The sequence below is a fragment of the Telopea speciosissima genome, chromosome 10, assembly GCF_018873765.1.
Source record: "Telopea speciosissima isolate NSW1024214 ecotype Mountain lineage chromosome 10, Tspe_v1, whole genome shotgun sequence".
Lineage (NCBI taxonomy): Eukaryota > Viridiplantae > Streptophyta > Magnoliopsida > Proteales > Proteaceae > Telopea > Telopea speciosissima.
The window spans coordinates 56,926,976-56,945,493 of NC_057925.1; the positions used below are offsets into that span (position 1 = coordinate 56,926,976).

The 18,518-nt window shown below is 38.5% G+C and overlaps 1 protein-coding gene and 1 long non-coding RNA gene across 2 annotated transcripts in view; both read right to left on the minus strand.

The window, feature by feature from the left end:
* The window catches only part of LOC122642025 (pre-mRNA-splicing factor ATP-dependent RNA helicase DEAH7), a 33,840-nt gene extending 19,098 nt beyond the window's left edge, over positions 1-14,742 (minus strand). The window contains exons 1-3 of the mRNA XM_043835410.1: positions 14,576-14,742; positions 14,091-14,309; positions 13,031-13,107 (exon numbers count right to left, since the gene is read on the minus strand). Of these exons, the coding sequence (XP_043691345.1) occupies positions 13,031-13,107; positions 14,091-14,309; positions 14,576-14,741 (462 nt within the window). The 5' untranslated portion in view covers position 14,742. The remainder of the gene's footprint in view (positions 1-13,030; positions 13,108-14,090; positions 14,310-14,575) is intronic.
* Positions 7,645-12,501, minus strand: LOC122642026. The gene is made up of 3 exons (XR_006330006.1): positions 12,408-12,501; positions 8,211-8,214; positions 7,645-7,658 (listed from the first exon to the last, which is right to left on the minus strand). It is a non-coding gene; the product is annotated as an uncharacterized LOC122642026 (long non-coding RNA).
* Positions 14,743-18,518: the final 3,776 nt, after the last annotated feature.

An 18,518-nucleotide genomic window follows, 5' to 3' on the forward strand; every position in this document is an offset into this window, starting at 1 on the left:
TGTAGAGTAGAAGTCTATTTTTGAGTTTTTTATATAAGGTTGTAGGGGGGGGGCAGACATTGAATACGAATTTGATTAATGAAAAAAGCCTTTGCATGTTGGCTGCCATTGTTGCTGCTCCTGTGCTCCTTGTGAGTGTGCATCCTTGTGGTTCTATCAAGGTGGAAAGGGATTGGTGGAATCCGATTGACTCCTTGCACCGTGACGGCCGGGAGGATCCCAATTCAAAGGTGGTTCTATCCTTCACTTCTATCCAAGCTGCTGCTAGTGGATTTCTGCTGCAACTTGTTCATTAATTTCTTCTTCTAATCCTCTACTCCCTTCCCCAATCGATCCCCCTTTATTTTTGCTTGAATTCCATTAAACTCTAGATCTTGCTGCTCAGCCATATTTGTCCATCAAAACCCTAATCCCCTCATCCTTCATTAATTTCCCCAAAGCCCATAGTCGATCCTGACTTACTGCCCAGTTTTACAGAATTTTCAAAACACTTGAAACTCTATAATAGCTACATTATTAGAGTCCTATAAACCTGCCTAGCCATACCCCCTAAGCCCCCCTTCCATTATCCTAACCTAAACCCTAGATTTGACCTAAAACTGCAATTCTGTCCTACTGAAACTGCAGAACCAACAGCCCCTTAGTTCCTTATCATTGGTCCTGGTTTAATTGGCTTCTAGTAGGGCTTTACCCTATCTAGAACTACATTAACCAGTGGTTCAATTTAAGTTACCTGAGTCACCTTTTAATTAAGTAATTTTTTCTTTTTATTTGGATCCACACCACACTCCCACGATTTAGAGAGGGGTGTGGATTTAGTTAGTCGGCTAGGGGTCATTAAGACTCCTAGGCTAAGTCGCTAAGTAGGAGTAAAGGCTGTTAAGCCTATTTAATTAATGAAATTCGTGGAGCTCTCTCATTCTCCACTTTATGAAATTAAAACTGCTCTTTGTAAGCTGTTGCTTCACTTCTCTTGTGAAGACTGCTTTGTGTGTAATCAAAGCAAAGTGGGATTGGTGTGTGATCCAATCGACACCTTGCAGTGTGAAGCCCGGGTGGTTCGAACAAGCTTTCTTTCAAGTTCTCTTCTTCAAGATTTGATTTTTACTCAAGTTTCTGCTGCTGCCCATCTTTCCCTGCATCTCCAAGTAAGTTTGAAGCCTCCCCAACCCCAAAGTTCTTCTTCAAAACCCTCTACAGCCCAACCCTAACTTTCCCCTTTTATTTTCTTCAATTTCCCTAAACCTAATTCACTCACAGACCTAACCCACCAGCAGAATCCATTCAAATTTAAACCAAAGCACCCTCACAACATCCCTCACACTGGATTCTAACCTCTGCCCCATCCCACCCATGGTTTAAAGTATCGACCGATACAATACAATACGGACTGATATGTATTTTTTTTTAGAAAATAGTATGTCTCGATTGGTATCGTATTGTATCGGCCGATACGGACCGATACAATATGATACAGACAAATCGTACCGCTACTTACGATACATACAGTAAAGATTTTGTGAGAGAATCGATACGTATCGGCCGATAAGGTTCGATACGTATCGGCCGATAAGGTTCGATACGTATCGGTCGATATGGTTCGATACAGCTCGTTACATACCGATACGTATTGATATGGCCATTAAAGGCCCATGTGACTATCAAACTATGATTTTGTTTTTGAGACCAAAGATTGCTAGAGATTTCACAGAAAAAGATAGGTTTCAGAAAAAACTTAATATTTGTGTTTAAATCATGATTTTTAATCCTATTTTTTGCTATAAATCGATAGATTTAGATAAAACTAAGTTTGTTGATGCATCAAACTTGATCATTTACAAGGATTTATACTCAAATCGATGAAAGTCTCTTGTCTCGTTATACGTTGTTCTCCATTTTAGTGTTTATGCATTATACATGTTACATATTGCTTATTTATATTGGTTTTTGGTCCAAAAGTGTATTTTCATGTATATCTATAGCATACGATACATATCCTTGATACGGTACGATACAATACGATACGTCTCTTAAAATCACCCTTCTGATACGTTACCTGATACCGATACTTTAAACCTTGATCCCACCATTAAAAAGAAAACCCTTAATTCCCTTAAATCCCATTAAACCCAAAACCCTACAATACAGCCCAGCCGCATCCAGTCATCAACAGACCCCCATACCCTGGCCGAGTGACTCTCACCATCACTAGAGAACTTGACTTTAACCTCCTGCCCTAATTCCATCTCTAAACCCTAGATCCCCTCACTTCCATCTTTTTAAAAACCCGAAACCCTAACCTGCTGTCCTTCGAATTCTCACACTTCAGCTCATCAAAACATCACTGAACCAATACTGATAGACTCCCCTACACTTGCCTAGCATAACCATACCCTCAAACCCAAACCTATCCCTAACCCTAACCCTAACCCTAATTTGGACTAAAACACTTATTTTGCCCAATCGGACTGCCTGTTCATAGCAGATCCTGTTGCTTTCGCTCCTAGCTGGTCTCCTTGCCAATTGCCACCTAGGACTACATTACTTTGTGGGAATGGAGAATTTAGTCCGTTTTGGGAGCTTGTTGGTGGTGTCTGTTTGGTGTAATAGTCCTCAGTACATAAGTGATGGTACCTAAGTTTCGAAAACTCGGGTTTCGGTGCCAACTCGGACCCTTGAAAAACCGAGTCAAGTCGAGATCTCGCCGAGTTGGTGCACTTTTTTGTTTTCTCGACTCGAAGCTTCATCTCGGTGGGTTTTAGACCTAGTTTAGGTCTAAAACTTGGTATTCAACCTATTTTAGGCCATTTAAACACAATGGCACTATCAGATATTGCAAAAACAAAGTCCAAATAGGAGTTTCAATTAGCGGGAAAGTAGGACAGACATTTACTTATGCTAGAAACTAGGACAGACACAGGATAAACACACTTATTTATGCCTAATATCATTTAAGTAAATGCTTTTGTATTTGTATTTCATTTACTTAAGATATTATTCATAAATAAGCAAAAAACCCCCTATTTGAATCCAATAAAAACAGTTAAAAAATAAAATTCCAAAAGGAAAAAAAGTCGACCCCCCAGTTCAAGAACAAAAATTGGATTTTCGGCGGTAGGTGCAATTTTCAACTTCCTAATGCTGGGGTTTTTTCTCAAATCTAAAAATTCCATAAATCTTATTACGGTAAAACATTGCTAAAAATCAAAAGTGCGGTAAAATACTCATTTGTTTTGATGTCCAAAAATATTTTTTCATTCAGAGCGATTTTGACAGCATTCGCACACACCGAATTAAGTTTGACCGGTACATAACTCCTTCAATATAAATCAGATTTTAGCAATTTTGGACTTGTTGGAAAGCTTTGTTTTTCCAACAAGTCCAAGATTGCTAAAATCTGATTTATATTGAAAGAGTTTATGTACCGGTCAAACTTAATTCAGTGTGCGCGAATGCTGTCAAAATCGCTCTGAATGAAAATAGGTTTTTGGACATCAAAACAAATGAATATTTTACCGCACTTTTGGTTTTAGCAATGTTTTACCATAATAAGATTTATGGAATTTTTAGATTTGAGAAAAACCCTAGCATTAGAAAGTTGAAAATTGCACCTACCGCCGAAAATCCAGTTTTTTTTCTTGAACTGAGGGGTTGACTTTTTTTCCTTTTGGAATTTGATTTTTTAACTATTTTTATTGGATTCAAATAGGGGGTATTTGCTTATTTATGAATAATATCTTAAGTAAATGAAAATGATATTAGGCATAAATAAGTGTCTGTCTTGTCTGTCTTGGTTCCTGGCATAGATAGGTGTCTGTATACCAAGAATTTCCAGCAAGTTCTCGAGATCTGGCTGATGTAGCCTAGGTGGAATAAGTCTCACTTAGGACCAGGTTGTGTGTTAGGGTTGGCCGAATGGGGCAGATTAGGGTAATTAGGGCAAAATTAGGGTTAGGAATGGGAGATTGAGTTAGGGCTTTATTGGGTAATGGTCTGCAGGTTTTTAGGAGTCTATTAGGATACGTTTTAATTAGGTTTGAATAGGAAATAGGATTTCAGAATTATTAGGGTTAGGGTTTTGGGTTTTGGGAATGAAGGGAATAAAGGGATCTAGGGTTTCTAAGGGGAGACAGGCCAAGTGCTTCTGGCCGAGTGTCACAGTGGTGGGGGAAAGGGTTCGGTTGAAGTTTGGAGAGGTTTGGATGGTTGGTTAGGGCTGGGCAGAGTTTAGGAGTTTTAGGGCTCAAGGAAGAACTAGGGTTTGCAGGAAAATAGTTGCAGGTTAGGGTTCAGTAAAGGGAAGCAGTAAATCAGATAACACTTACTTGTTGCAGGTCTGAGATTGCAGAAACAGCAGCAGCTTGAATACTTGAAGAAGCCTCCTGACCTTCACAGTGCAAGAAGTCGCAGGAGGACCCACCCTTAACCACCTTGCGTCCACAAGGATATAGGCTCGCAGAAGGAGCAGATGCAGCAGTTCGAGTGCAGCAATTTAAGATCTGAAATCAGAGAATTTCTTGAAGTTTAAAGTTGTGGGGGAGCCTCCCACGAATTGGCTATTTATAATAAAAGGGGGTGGCCAAAAGGCTTTACAAATAAGCAACTTAAAAGCAATCCTAGTCAGATTAGGAGTGGGAATTCCTAATCTGAATCCTAATCACAAACATAACACATCATAGACTTATACTCTAAATAGGAGTATAAGTTTGAACAACTAACACAACAAAATACTTATCCCTCTAAAATCGTGGAGGGAGAAAATAAAGATAAAAAGACAGTTTTAACCCTAACATAAGAAAGAACTCAAAGTAAAAGGCTCCAACGAAAATCAAAGGCTGCTCAAAGGCTGCTCTTCTTCTTCCTGTGTGAACTTGGATCTGCATCACTGGCACTCATATAAAGGACCTAGATGGGCATTTTCCTATGTCAAACCGAGATCTTGACTGATAACCGAGATCTCGGCGAGATATTGTACTTTTGTGACTCGACCCCCATCTCGTCTCGGATTTTCGAAATACCGAGAAACTCGGCGAGATCTCGCAAGTTCTCGAACTATGATGGTACCCAATTGTTTCTCTTTGTTGAGAGGGGGGGTTTACTGTCCATTCCTCTGCTCAGCTTCCACGGTTGTGGAGCCTTGCAGTATCTGTATTGTTTTCTCCCGTTTCTTAATAAATTCTCTAGCTGTTGCCTATCACAGGATGGGGGGAGAACAAGTAAAGCATATGAAGGACTAGGGATATCTCCCTTGTGAAGTTTAAAATTGCAGATACAAGCATCTTGCATTAGCACCACTGTACTCTAAAACAAGACAGCATTGGAGACTTAGCACACAATTTGAATATTCACCATCATTACTATTGTTAAAGTATATGTATATCGAGCTCCTAGGGTTAGTGTATCTCGATTAGAATATTCCTTATTCTAATCGAGATACCTAGCTCCTAGGTGTCTCATCTTATAGTTATAATTAAGTGATGGTCAGTCCTAGTCCTAATTCTAGTTTGTTTCCTAGTATATTTCTAATTTTGTTTATTGTTTCTATGATTCCTAGTAGGATTAGGAATCTTAGGTTGTACCTTGAATTCATATATATAAATAAAGGTTTGTGAGAGGGGACTGATAAGTTCGGTCTCTCCTAACATCAGTCCCCTTCTCTCTCTTCTCCATCCTCTCGGCCTTGGCATTCATGTGTTTATTCTGTTACATGGTATCAGAGCACAACCGATAGTTGGTTGTTAAATCAGATTCTGGTTTGAAGATCTTCTCAAGCTTCTCTTAAAGGGGTGCAGCACCCTATTGAAAACTATGGTTTTATTACTTACCAAGTTCGATTGGAGATCAATTACTGCCTTGCATTTGGATTCATATCAGTGAATCCTCATTGAAGACTGCAGATTCAGTGGATTTTCTACATCTTTCTGGTTCTACTATACCTGCGATACCCTATTAGGGTTCTCTAAATCGAGTGTCTCTTCTCCAATCAATCTCCTACCTGCTACAGGATCTTGCGATTGATATTTCTACTTCACCAGCAACCCTCGGTCCATCTTCTTTGCTGATATTTGAGGTTGGTAAACCCTAATTCTTCCTTCTGTTGGAATTGGGTTATCAAACCCTAATTTACCCCCTGCTGCCACTGGTTTTGGGTTATTTAAACCCTAATCGGGCTCTGTTCCAGACCCGATTAATACTATTATTGCTGCTGGTTCAAGTGGAATCGATCCTCTTGAAATTTGGATCTTTCAAACCCTAGATCTATTATTGCTGCTGCTACTTGTGATTGATCACAGCCTTCATCATGGCTGATCCTAAACCACCTAAAGACAATGTCCAAGTTCGGATTACTACTATTAAACTCTCTGGAGTTTCAAATTATCTCTTATGGGCCCAGACAGTGCAAGCCTATATGATGCAGATCCTACCCTCCTCGAATTGAAGAAGCCACCCTAAGCCTAGGGTTTTAGTAGGAACCTTAGTTTAGTTTATCTAAGTTCTATACTTAGTTTTATTTTTATGTTGTTAATTGAACCGGTTTAAATTGGTTGCATCCAATTGGTTCAATTGGTTTAGTTTAAGTGATTATTTCTGATTGGCTAGTAGGATCTTATATCCTATTGGTTGTTGAAGAATTTTAGTTGTTTTAAGTGATTTTATTAGGTTTTCTTTTAGTTGTTTAGTTGGGCTGGATTAGGACTCTATTTTGAGTCTATTTCAGTTTCCTAGTCAATTTTAGTTAGTTAATAGGTTAAGGATTGGGTTAGGCCTTTCCTTTTTAGTGTCTAAGTCTATTTTTGAGTCTTCTATATAAGTTTGTAAGGGAGGCCAGCATTGAATACGAATTTGATTAATAAAAAATTTTGTTCAGCTGCTACTTCTTTCTTTAGAGAATGTCTTGTGTGTAATATCAAGGTTGAAGGACTGGAATCCCCAGTGATTCCTTGCATCTTGTAGATCGGGAGGTCCTCTCTTAGCTTTTCTTCAATCTGCTACTGTTAGAGATCAGTGTTAATTCAAGTAGTTTTATAATTCTGCAATTTCATTCCTCTTCTTAATCCTCCACTTAACCCTAATCGATTCCCATAACCCTAGTCTCACTCTAAAATCTGTTCAGCCTTATCCCTCCACTCGATCTCAGTTGCAGCCCAATCTGTCCATCAAAACCCAAAATCCAATTCTGCCCTAAATGACAGAATTTCGTAACTCATCCAAACCCTAACTTCTTTATACCAAAATAACCCCCTAGACCTGCCCATTAATACCCTATAAACCCCTTTCCCAAAATCCACCCCTAAACCCTAGATCCTAAAAACACTCCATTTTTACAAGGCCTCTAACCCGAAACCCTAGATTTCCAACTTCATCCAAATCAATCCAAACCTACACCAATAGACTCCTAAAAACCTGCACATCATTACCAAATAAAACCCTAGCTCGAAACCTTAACCCTAACCCTAATTAGCCTAAGCTGTCCCAATCGGCCAGCCTTGTTTGATCATCCTATTACCCTGGTTCCTAGTGGGACTACTCCTACCTAGGACTACATTACTATATTCATGCCAAAGGCACATTAAAATATATTACTGATGATCCTCCTGATTGTGATCCAAAGGATCCTGCTACAATTACAGCTTATGATGAGTGGATGTGTGAAAATCCTATTATCAAGATATGGTTATGAATAGTGTTGAACCTGCTATTGCCTCCAATGTGATGTTTCACACACTTGCTAAGGATGTCTGGAATGACTTGCGTGAAAGCTTCTCTCAAGAAAGGAATATCTCCCGTATGTATGATCTCTATGAGAAATTTTTTTACTTTCCAACAGGAAGATAAAACCTTGAATAAATATTTTGCCAGTTATAAGGGCATGGTTGAAGAACTCCAAATACATCAGTCTCTGACTACCAATCTGTATCAGTTGAAGCAACAACGCGCTGAGTTCCATGTTGCAAAATTTCTAGCTGGACTGCATCCAGACTACCAATCTGTGAAGAATCAGTTGCTCACAGGGGAGAAGGTACCTTCTCTCAATGAAGTTTTCTCTGGTATTAATCGTCTAGCTACTCCATCCAAACCTGATAATTCTCCCAAGGACAATTCAGCTTTTGTTGCCAATTGTGGGCGAGGACGTAGTCGTGGCCAATCTAGAGGTTGTGACCATGGCATTGGTGGACGAGGTACTGGTTTTCAACCTATTGACAAATGACAAGTCTTCCCGCCAGTGTTCGTATTGTGGCAAACCAAATCATACAATGGACACCTGTTGAGCCAAGCATGGAAAACCTGAGTGGGCAAATGAATTAGCCAATGCTGCCAAGACTGACACTACTACTAAGAAGCCCAGTGGTGATATGAATCAGAGTCCTCGTACTGCATCCTCTGTGTCTCGTGATGACTACAACCAGCTAGTCAAACGCCTTCAACAACTTGAAGCTGCATCTGCCTCCACCTCTACCGCAACATTAGCATATAAAGGTAACTCTGTTTTTTTATCCTTCCTTTACTTCATGGCTTATTGATTCAGGTGCCTCAAGTCACATGACTAGTAAGCATAGTTCAAGATCTCGTCTCGTCTTGCCATTTTGGGCAGGTCGAGATTTCCGAAATATCCGAAATTTCGCCGAAATATGGTATTTTTTCTGCCATATTTCGGCAATCCATCTCGGTGGGTTTTGGGCCATATTAAGCCCTGATACTTCATATACACCCTTATTTAAGTTAAATAAACACATTTAAACCTTCATATTGCAAAAAAATTAACCCAAAGTGGTGTTTTAGGTTCGCACCCTTGATTGACAGTATACGGTTAGACCCTAATGTATAAATAGTTAAGTACTGCATCCTCTGTGTCTCGTGATGACTACAACCAGCTAGTCAAATGCCTTCAACAACTTGAAGCTGCATCTGCCTCCACCTCTACCGCAACATTAGCATATAAAGGTAACTCTGTTTTTTTATCCTTCCTTTACTTCATGGCTTATTGATTCAGGTGCCTCAAGTCACATGACTAGTAAGCATAGTTCAAGATCTCGTCTCGTCTTGCCATTTCGGGCAGGTCGAGATTTCCGAAATATCCGAAATTTCGCCGAAATATGGTATTTTTTCTGCCATATTTCGACAATCCATCTCGGTGGGTTTTGGGCCATATTAAGCCCTGATACTTCATATACACCCTTATTTAAGTTAAATAAACACATTTAAACCTTCATATTGCAAAAAAATTAACCCAAAGTGGTGTTTTAGGTTCGCACCCTTGATTGACAGTATACGGTTAGACCCTGATGTATAAATAGTTAAATACACATTGTTTAAGTAATATACCGAAATTTCACGAAATATACCGAAATTTGGACTTTTTTCATTTCGTATGGTCATCTCGTCTCGGCAGTGTCGAGACATCCGAAATATACTGAAATATCGCGAGATTTTGAACCATGCTGGTAAGTCAAGTTTGTTTTCTACAATAAATAATGTTACCACCTCTTCGAATGTCATCCTTGCTGATGGGTCCTCTACTCAGATAGTTGGTCATGGAACTGTTTCTCCAACATCTTCCATGACCTTCTCTCTTGCCCTTAATGTTCCTAAATTACCTCTTAATCTTTTTTCTATTAGTCAACTCACTAAGTCTCTTAACTGTTCCCTAACTTTCTATCCTTCTTACTATGTTTTCCAGGACCTTCAGACAAAGAAGATGATTGGTGGAGGGCTTGAGCGCGATGGGCTGTATTACATGGATGGCACAAGACCTTCTACTGCTACTACATCTACTACCATACCATCTACCACGCAATGGCATCTACGTCTTGGTCACCCGTCTTAACCTAAACTCTAGTTAATGGTTCCTAGTTGCAAGTCTACATCACATCTTAAATGTGAAGCCTGTGAATTGGGAAAACATCACCGTGCCTCTTTTCCTACCCGTACTACACCTAGAAGTTCTTCATTGTTTTCTTTAGTTTATTCTGACATTTGGGGTCCATGTCAAGTTCATAATAGGTTAGGATTTTCTTATTTTGCTAGTTTTGTGGATGATTATTCCTGTTCAACTTGGGTTTATCTTTTGAAGGACCAGACTCAATTTCTTACTGTATTCAAAAAAATTTATCAGGAAATAAAAACTCAGTTTGACATATCCATAAAAAAATTTCGTTCTGATAATGCTCTTGAATACACTCGGACGGAGATTTCTGATTTTGTCTCACTCATGGTATTATTCACCAAACTAGTTGCCCGTACACTCCACAACAAAATGGAGTAGCCGAACGCAAAAATCGGCACTTACCGGAGGTTGCCCGATCCATTATGCTCCACATGAATGTCCCCAAACGACTTTTGATGTAATGTTGTCCTTACTGACTGTTACCTTATTAATCATATGCCATCATTTGTTTTAAATAATAAAATTCTTTTTTCTATTCTTCACCTGGTTAATTCCTTATTTCCCTCTCCACCACGCGTTTATGGATGTGTGTTTTGTTTACTATCTTCTAGGTCTATAAATGTGTTTTTCTTGGTTACTCTCATACTCAGAAAAGGTATAAATGTTTTGATCTGATTACTAATAAATAGTTTATTAGTGTTAACGCCACTTTTTTTTAAAATACTCCTTATTTTCCGGCTCTACCGTCCACAGTGCACAATGAAGATCTTCTAGGTCCTCCCTTACCTGTGACCATTCCTCTGGGCTTACCTCCGGTCCAAGTCTATCGTCGTCGCCACCGTCGTCAACGGACCTTACCATCCACCACTCCTACACTGCCAACCCCCACTATCCTAACTATTGTGTCTGATCCGTTACACTCTAGTCCCAATGTTCCGGACTTGCCATCCACTACAGCCGATGCTACTTCTCCCGAAATTCAATATGACTCTGATGCTGAAGGATCCCATTGACTTACCAGTTGCTACCCATAAAGGTACTCACTCATGTACTAAAAAGTCCCGCAAATCCTTAACTGTTTATCCTATTGAGCGGTATGTTTCCATTTCTCATCTTCCTTCCCACTATCACCCACTTGCTTCTGCTTTATCTACTAACTTTATACCTCACACCCACCATAAGGTGTTCTCTCACATTGGTTGGAAGGTTGCCATAACATCGAGATGGATGTTTTATTATCTCGGGAATACTTGGACTCTGATTCCATTACCTATTAGAAAGGATCTTGTTAAGTGTCGGTGGGTTTATGCTATAAAAATATAATACGGATGATTTTGTTGAGCGGCTAAAGGCCCGCTTGGTTGTTAAAGGCTATACTCAAACATACGGTGTGGATTACTTTGAGACTTTCTCTCCAGTTGCTCGTCTGAATTCCGTTGGATCCTTATTTCTTTGGCTGTTAATTTTGATTGTCCCTTATATCATATGGATATCAAAAATGCCTTTCTCTATGATGATCTTCAAGAGGAGGTTTATATGGAGCAACCTCCAGGGTATGTTGCTCAGGGGGAGAAGTCTACAAAGGTTAGCAAGCTTCGTAAGGCAATTTATGGGTTGAAACAATCTCCAAGAGCATGGTTTGATAAGTTCAACTCCATTATCACTCAGGTTGGATTCTCATAGTGTTATTCTGATCATTCTATTTTGTTCGTCGTCAGAACAACAACTTGATGGTAATGGTAGTATATGTGGATGATATTAGTATTTCTGGTAATGATGCTTCTAGTATTGCTCAAGTTAAATCAACTCTTCATCAACATTTTCAGATGAAAGACTTGGGCGTTCTCAAGTATTTTATTGGTATTGAAGTTTTAAGAAGCAAGAAAGGTGTTAGCTTATCTCAAAGGAAATATGTCCTTGGTCTTCTGACTGACACTGGAATGCTTGCTTCCAAACCAGCAGATACTCCCACGAATCCCCATCAAAAACTAGGATCTATTGAGAGTGAGGATTTTTCAGATGTTCACCAGTATAGAAGATTAATTGGGAAACTCATTTATCTTACTGTCACTCGCTCAGATATATCCTTTGCTATTGGAGTTATTAGTCAGTTTATGCAACATCCAAAGAAAGCTCACTGGGCTGCTGCTTGTCGTGTGTTGTGATATCTAAAAAGTGCTCCTGGTAAGGGTCTTATTTATCGACCTAATCGGAATGCTAATCTTGTTGGGTTTTCTGATACCGATTGGGTTGGTGTTAATGATGATAGCCGCTCTAATATTGGTTATTGTACCTTTGTGGGTGGCAATTTGTTTACCTAGAAAAGCAAGAAACAAACTTCACAAAGGCAATTTGTTCACCTGGAAAACCAAGAAACAAACTAATGTTGCTCAATCCAGTGCTGAAGCTAAATATCGGGCAATGGCACATACTATAGCTGAGTTGATGTGGGTAAAATCACTACTCCAAGAGTTGGGTTTCCTATTTCTCAACCAACGAAGATGTTTTGTGATAATTAGACTACTATTTACATTGCTAGCAATCCAGTATTTCATGAAAGGACCAAGCACATTAAAGTTGATTGTCATTTTGTTCGAGATGTTGTTCTGAAGAAGTTGGTTTCTACTTCTTATGTTTCCACTGCCAATCAACTCAGTGATATGTTTACCAAGCCACTGTTTGGACCTGCCTTCAGAAGAAATTGTTCCAAGCTGGGCCTTGGTGATTTGTACGCTCCAGCTTGAGGGAGAGTGTTAAAGTATATGTATATCGAGCTCCTAGGGTTAGTGTATCTCGATTAGAATATTCCTTATTCTAATCAAGATACCAAGCTCATGCATGTCTCATCATATAGTTATAATTAAGTGATGGTCAGTCCTTGTCCTAGTTTTAGTTTGTTTCCTAGTATATTTCTAATTTTGTTTATTGTTTCTATGATGCCTAGCAGGATTAGGAATCTTAGGTTGTACCTTGAATTCATATATATAAATAAAGGTTTGTGAGAGGAGACTAATAAGTTCGATCTCTCCTAACATCAGTCCCCTTCTCTCTCTTCTCCATCCTCTTGGCCTTGGTGTTCTTGTGTTTGTTCTGTTACAACTATCAAGGGAACTTAAGACAGGAAAAGAAGGTACTGCAACTTACTTCGGAATGCCTACGTTCATTTGAGTGATGAGCTCCAGCTGTATCAGTATCTTGGACCTCTCTTGTCAAATTACTTTCTGAAATAGAAACAAGACTATTGTAAATAAAGAGAATATGATTGTACAATGAAAAAACGTAACAAAAGTAAATATTCATCAACAAAAATACCTTGTAAAGCATATATATTTATTCATGTGGATAAACATGTAAGGACTCCCTCTTAGAGAGGATTTATCATGTTCCTCTTCTCCTTGCATGGTTTCCTCCTCTTAAGTCATACTTTCTAATAATTAAGAGGTCCTTTGGGAGTTTTAAGATAAGAGGCCCAAAAAAAATGCAATCTTCTGCAGATGACATCGAAACTCTTTTTTATATTCTTTTCCTCTCTCTCATGGCATCGTCAATACAGATGTATTGCATTGAAATGTATAAACAATTATTCAAGGAGAAAACAGTAGCTCCAGGGACAAGAAGCTCCAGTGCCCAAAATATATTACAGTAAGAAATCCCTTGCTTATTACTTGTTAGCATCAAGAATAAAACAACATACAAATAACAAAAGCACAACCATTTATAATTCTTGCTTTCTAATAATTGTTGAATAAAAAAACCGAGATTTCCAAAAGATGCATGAAATAGAATAAATTATTAAGTAAAACTTTCAATCACTTTGTGGGTCACAGTTACCATGTCTCTTATGATATAATTAAATTCCTTGAGTCGTTAATTTGTTTAACCTTCCATCCTTAATTCTGAGCAATATGTGTGACACTAAATCATTTGAAGAGAAAACCCAGAATTATTTATGTAGAGTTAAATTTGGGTACACAAATAATCAAATCATAGGCAACATTTCTTAGGGTTGTCAAACATCTTTAGTGCCAATTATATGATCAATTAATTGAATGATATTCAGATTTATCCAAGGACCATGCTAGTTTGATGTTCAAGTTGTAACGTTATATGTACTACCAAATGCAACGTCAATATTCTTTTTAGAAAAGCCTGTTTAAATCACTAATAGAGGTTTTGTGTTTAACCAGGTAGTGTCAATTTATACCTGAATGAGAAGTCTCATCTGCAGCTGTTTCACGATAACGACGACTGGCATGACTACGTCCACTATTGGATACATTTCCCCCAACCTCATCCAATCCTGAGGATGCAGACTTCTCATCTTCGTCTATAGAAGACACAACTGAAACTGACTTCTCCCTTGGAACCTTGAATTGACCATCTCCCTTAGATTCCCTTTTTGCATCAGCAAGAACATCCAATCCTGTAGTAACAGTTGCACGTCAGACGAACCTAAGTTCCTAACTTTCGCAAAAGGGGATTTCGGTAGAAAACGAAGCTCTTCAAGTTAAGACCTCTAAAACACACCAAAGTTAAGTAAACTAAGAGCACAAACTATAGTTAAAAGATTATTCAAGATATAAAATTAAACACTTGAATTTTTATTTTTTTTTTTTTTTTTTTTTTTATTTTTTTGGGGGGGGGGGGTGGGTGGGTGGGTTAATATGTTCGAAAAAAAAGAATATATACCTAGAAGAGACTTTCTATCAGGAGGTCGAAATACCACTCTATCTTTCCCAGGAACATGTAATCCCCCGCTACTGATATTATCAGGTTCCAATGTGACGGTTGTTTGATCCAGATTAATAGGTCCACCTTCACCTCCTGGCATCTTCCTACAAATAATGTAGGGCATTTAAGAAAATAAGACCATGCAAACAGAACATTAATAAAGGAACAAATGAACCAGACATCCTATATGTATTACTATAAGACACAAGAACTCCTGTGAAATCAATGGTATCATAAACTGCAGAAGTTTCAATGAAATCCTAATGAGCAGAATTCCCAATTTTCTCTATTTAATACTAATCAGTGAGAAGAAACCCTCAGAAGATGACGGACAAGTCCAACTAAGATAACAAGTGGATACCTGTTAGAGAATCGATTGAACAGTCTTAGCTTGATTTCCTCTTGTCAAGGAAACCAGAACCCTTTTTCAATCTTTCAGTGTTCTAATTTAAAACCCTTGGTTTTTTGGTCAAAAAAAAAAACAAAAAAACCATAATCCCTATTTAACTGAGAACTGAAGTTCCTAAAATGGCACTATCCTCAATAGTCTTGGTGCTGCGATTGATTCTGTTCATCTTTGATAAGAAAGAAAGAAATTATGTCTGAAGTAAAAAATTCTAATTCAAACCCTAGTCTCTCAACCACCGGCTTGAGTTGCACAACCGACATAACAAACCTAAAAATACATAATGGATCAATTCTACATTTTCTTCATAGTTCAGTTGTTTACACTTACGTTTTTCTGATGTTTTTAAGATCCTACAACTCGAACCCAATGCAAGGAAGAAGAAAAAAATCTCTTTGTTTGGTTAACATATAAAGAAAAAAAAGGCCTGTGAAGCAGGCGGCCGGAGAAGAGAACACAGAACTCACCGGGTAAGTCTGCGCGCAAACGACTGTGAAGCAGGCGGAGAAGACACCACAGACCTCACCGGGCAAATCCGCGGCAGCCCCAGAAGGAGTTGGTTTGTCAAGGAACGAACGATTGATTGCGTAGGCGAAGAACAGGGGAAGGAGATTCAAGCGAGGAAGACGAAGGGAACTCGTTGAGGTCGATGCTGAAGGGCACGTAACGGATCTCTAGCTTGGCATCGCAGGCGCTATTGCTTCTTGAATCCTTGAGCTTTAGACGACTGTACCTCCGCTGCTCTTCGTGGCATCTTTAATCGAAGAAATTCATTACCGAAAAAATATATATATTTGTGACCCAGTGGGAAATTTTGTCCGTTCCACACAAATAACGGGAATCGGTCTATTCGGATCAGAATCGGCTGATACCGATCCCTTTTAGTCTTTTACCACTTTACCACTTTACCACTTGACCACCACTCTTAATCGCTTCTTCTTAAATCGGAATCGATCCGAATCAGTCGATTCCAACCCACTCACAGGCACAACACCGGTTAGCAGTCTTTCTTCCTTATTATTACTATGAAAATTTTACCATGAAAACAAATTGCCACTTCATACTATAAAATATGATGTAGTAAGCTTATCTTAAGGACTTGCACAATTCGGGAAAAATCATATAGCAATTCCAATCATTGGATACAAAGTGGCCAGTTTAGATATGCCACTTATCAAATTCTATGTATTGGCATGGACCGCCATGTAAGTCCATGCACACAAATGGTATTCGGACCATTATTGTGCACTCTCCCATAGAATTATTTTTTTTGTTTATTTATTTATGAGAACAAAAGTTCATTAGAAAAAACTACTAAATTATAACAAAGTACCATCTTGCACGGAAGATGCAAGATTTAAACCTATAGCTAGACATAGATCATCCTTAAACAAGCTAAAAATAGTGTTTTGAGTTCTATTGCTTATATACAGTAACTCCTTAATATAATTATAAGGCCATGGCATTTTAGAAGGTGATGGAAGAGCCTTGACAATGGATTCATTTGTACACCAAATCTCCTTTATTTGCAAGCCTAACCGGACTGCATGGTCTAAACCTTTCTTGATGTTGTACAATTCAGATTCCCACGAAGATGATAATTCCGTTTTCCCTGCAGCAAAACACAAAAATCTTCCATCCAACAAAAAAAAGTACGATCTACCTCCTAGTCGTAGTCTTGGAATCTGGGATCCTGCACACAGTAAAATGGGATATTTAAGCCGCGGAACAGACAACCAATCTTTAAAATCATGTAAATTGACTTGAAATTTTAAAACTCTGGAGTCGGATAGTAGAGATGGTGTTCTATTCATCAAAAGCCAGAAAGGACCAACGTCGGAAGTACTAGAGCTGGTTTCTGACGTCCAAAGGCTCTCCTTATCATTTGTCTCAGTTTCGTTTTATTTTGTCCCTGGCTAGGAAGGCACTGTCTCTTGTGTGTGTGACATAGTGGCCACATTCCATTCGATGGCTTCATGATCTCTGTGTAAATGAGGCCATTGGTTGTACACACTCCCCCCCCCCCCCAGTAAAACTCCCATTTACCCAAAAAAAAGGAAATTCTAAAACTCTATGTTGCCACTAAATAAATTTTATTTGGGTTTAAATTTGACATAAGATCAAGGGATCTAGGGATCTACTGTTCACATAATTTTATTTTTTTTGGGTAAACACTTGTTCACATAATTTGGCCCCATTAGACATGCCACGTGGTAGATTTTGGGTCAAACAGGTATTCATCATTATTAGCTAGGCAACATGGGCAATTGTAATTTGACCATGTGAGAGTCCATGTGGCCAGCCTAAATCGTTGATTTGATCTCAGTATTGATTAGGCACATTCATGTACTCTTCAACCCAATCATATGAATCAACATGTAATTTTACTCGAACTTTTACCATTGCCACTCTATAAGGGGAGGGGAATGAAAGAGATATGGTAGCTTGACTTTTATTTTTATTTTTATGGAAAATAAAGATTTCAAAGAAATCTAGAAGATACAAATATTTTGAAATCTAGAAGGTACAAATATTTGTAAACTACAGGGGTGGTTGGAGACCAAGGCGAAGAAAGCCCCAACTCTAAACATTTTAAATGCTAATGTGTGTTCCCGTATGTGTAAGTAATACTAAGGCCTTTTCTTTGTGATCTAGGACCACCCTCCATTTGCAGGTTAGGGGCTTTCAAGCTATTCTATTTACCTAAGAATAGTAAGGGTGGACTGTTTGTTGGCTTCAAAGTGCTAGTTGTAGCGCGTTAGCCTTTTTCCGCAGATTGCTAGTTTAGTTGTAGCGCACTAGCGTGCGTTGATTTACAACTAGCCTGTTCTATGAATCTACAACTCTCTTTATTGAGCGGGACTCCATCCATACCCAACTAGTGGTTATTCTGGTTTTTCCATTCTATGATTTGTATGATAGTTTACACTAGGCCCCACTTTAGATAGGGGTTTCAGTCAACATCAAGTAGGTGAGGAAATCTATAAGGTACAAATATTTGTAAAACTATGAGGCTAGACTTACATGCTAATAATGCAAATCAAAAGGCATTAAAAGAAGTAGTTGAAAATATGTTAGTAAGGCAAATATAATCCAAGACCAATTCTTCGTTTGATTACACTATAACCACGATTTTGTTAGGGGACGAATGTGCAACAACGACGAAGAAACCAAGCAAAATAGCAAACAATCACACAACACAAGGAATTTAATGTGGTTCGATACGAATGCCTACATCCACCTGAGAGAATCAAAGATTTTTCACTAAACTTGAAAAATTCTATACACCGCTCTCCACCTCACAAAGTGATATCACTTTTGCTTGTATTTAGTTTTTTCCCATAGAGAATATATAGGAAACCCCCAAACCCTAATCCCCATATAATTACAATTCTATCTCGTACATGTGCACCTAAAACCAAACTCAATTACAAATAAAAACCCAATAATAATTATGTGGATCATTACAAAATACAAGAGTACAGACACACCCAA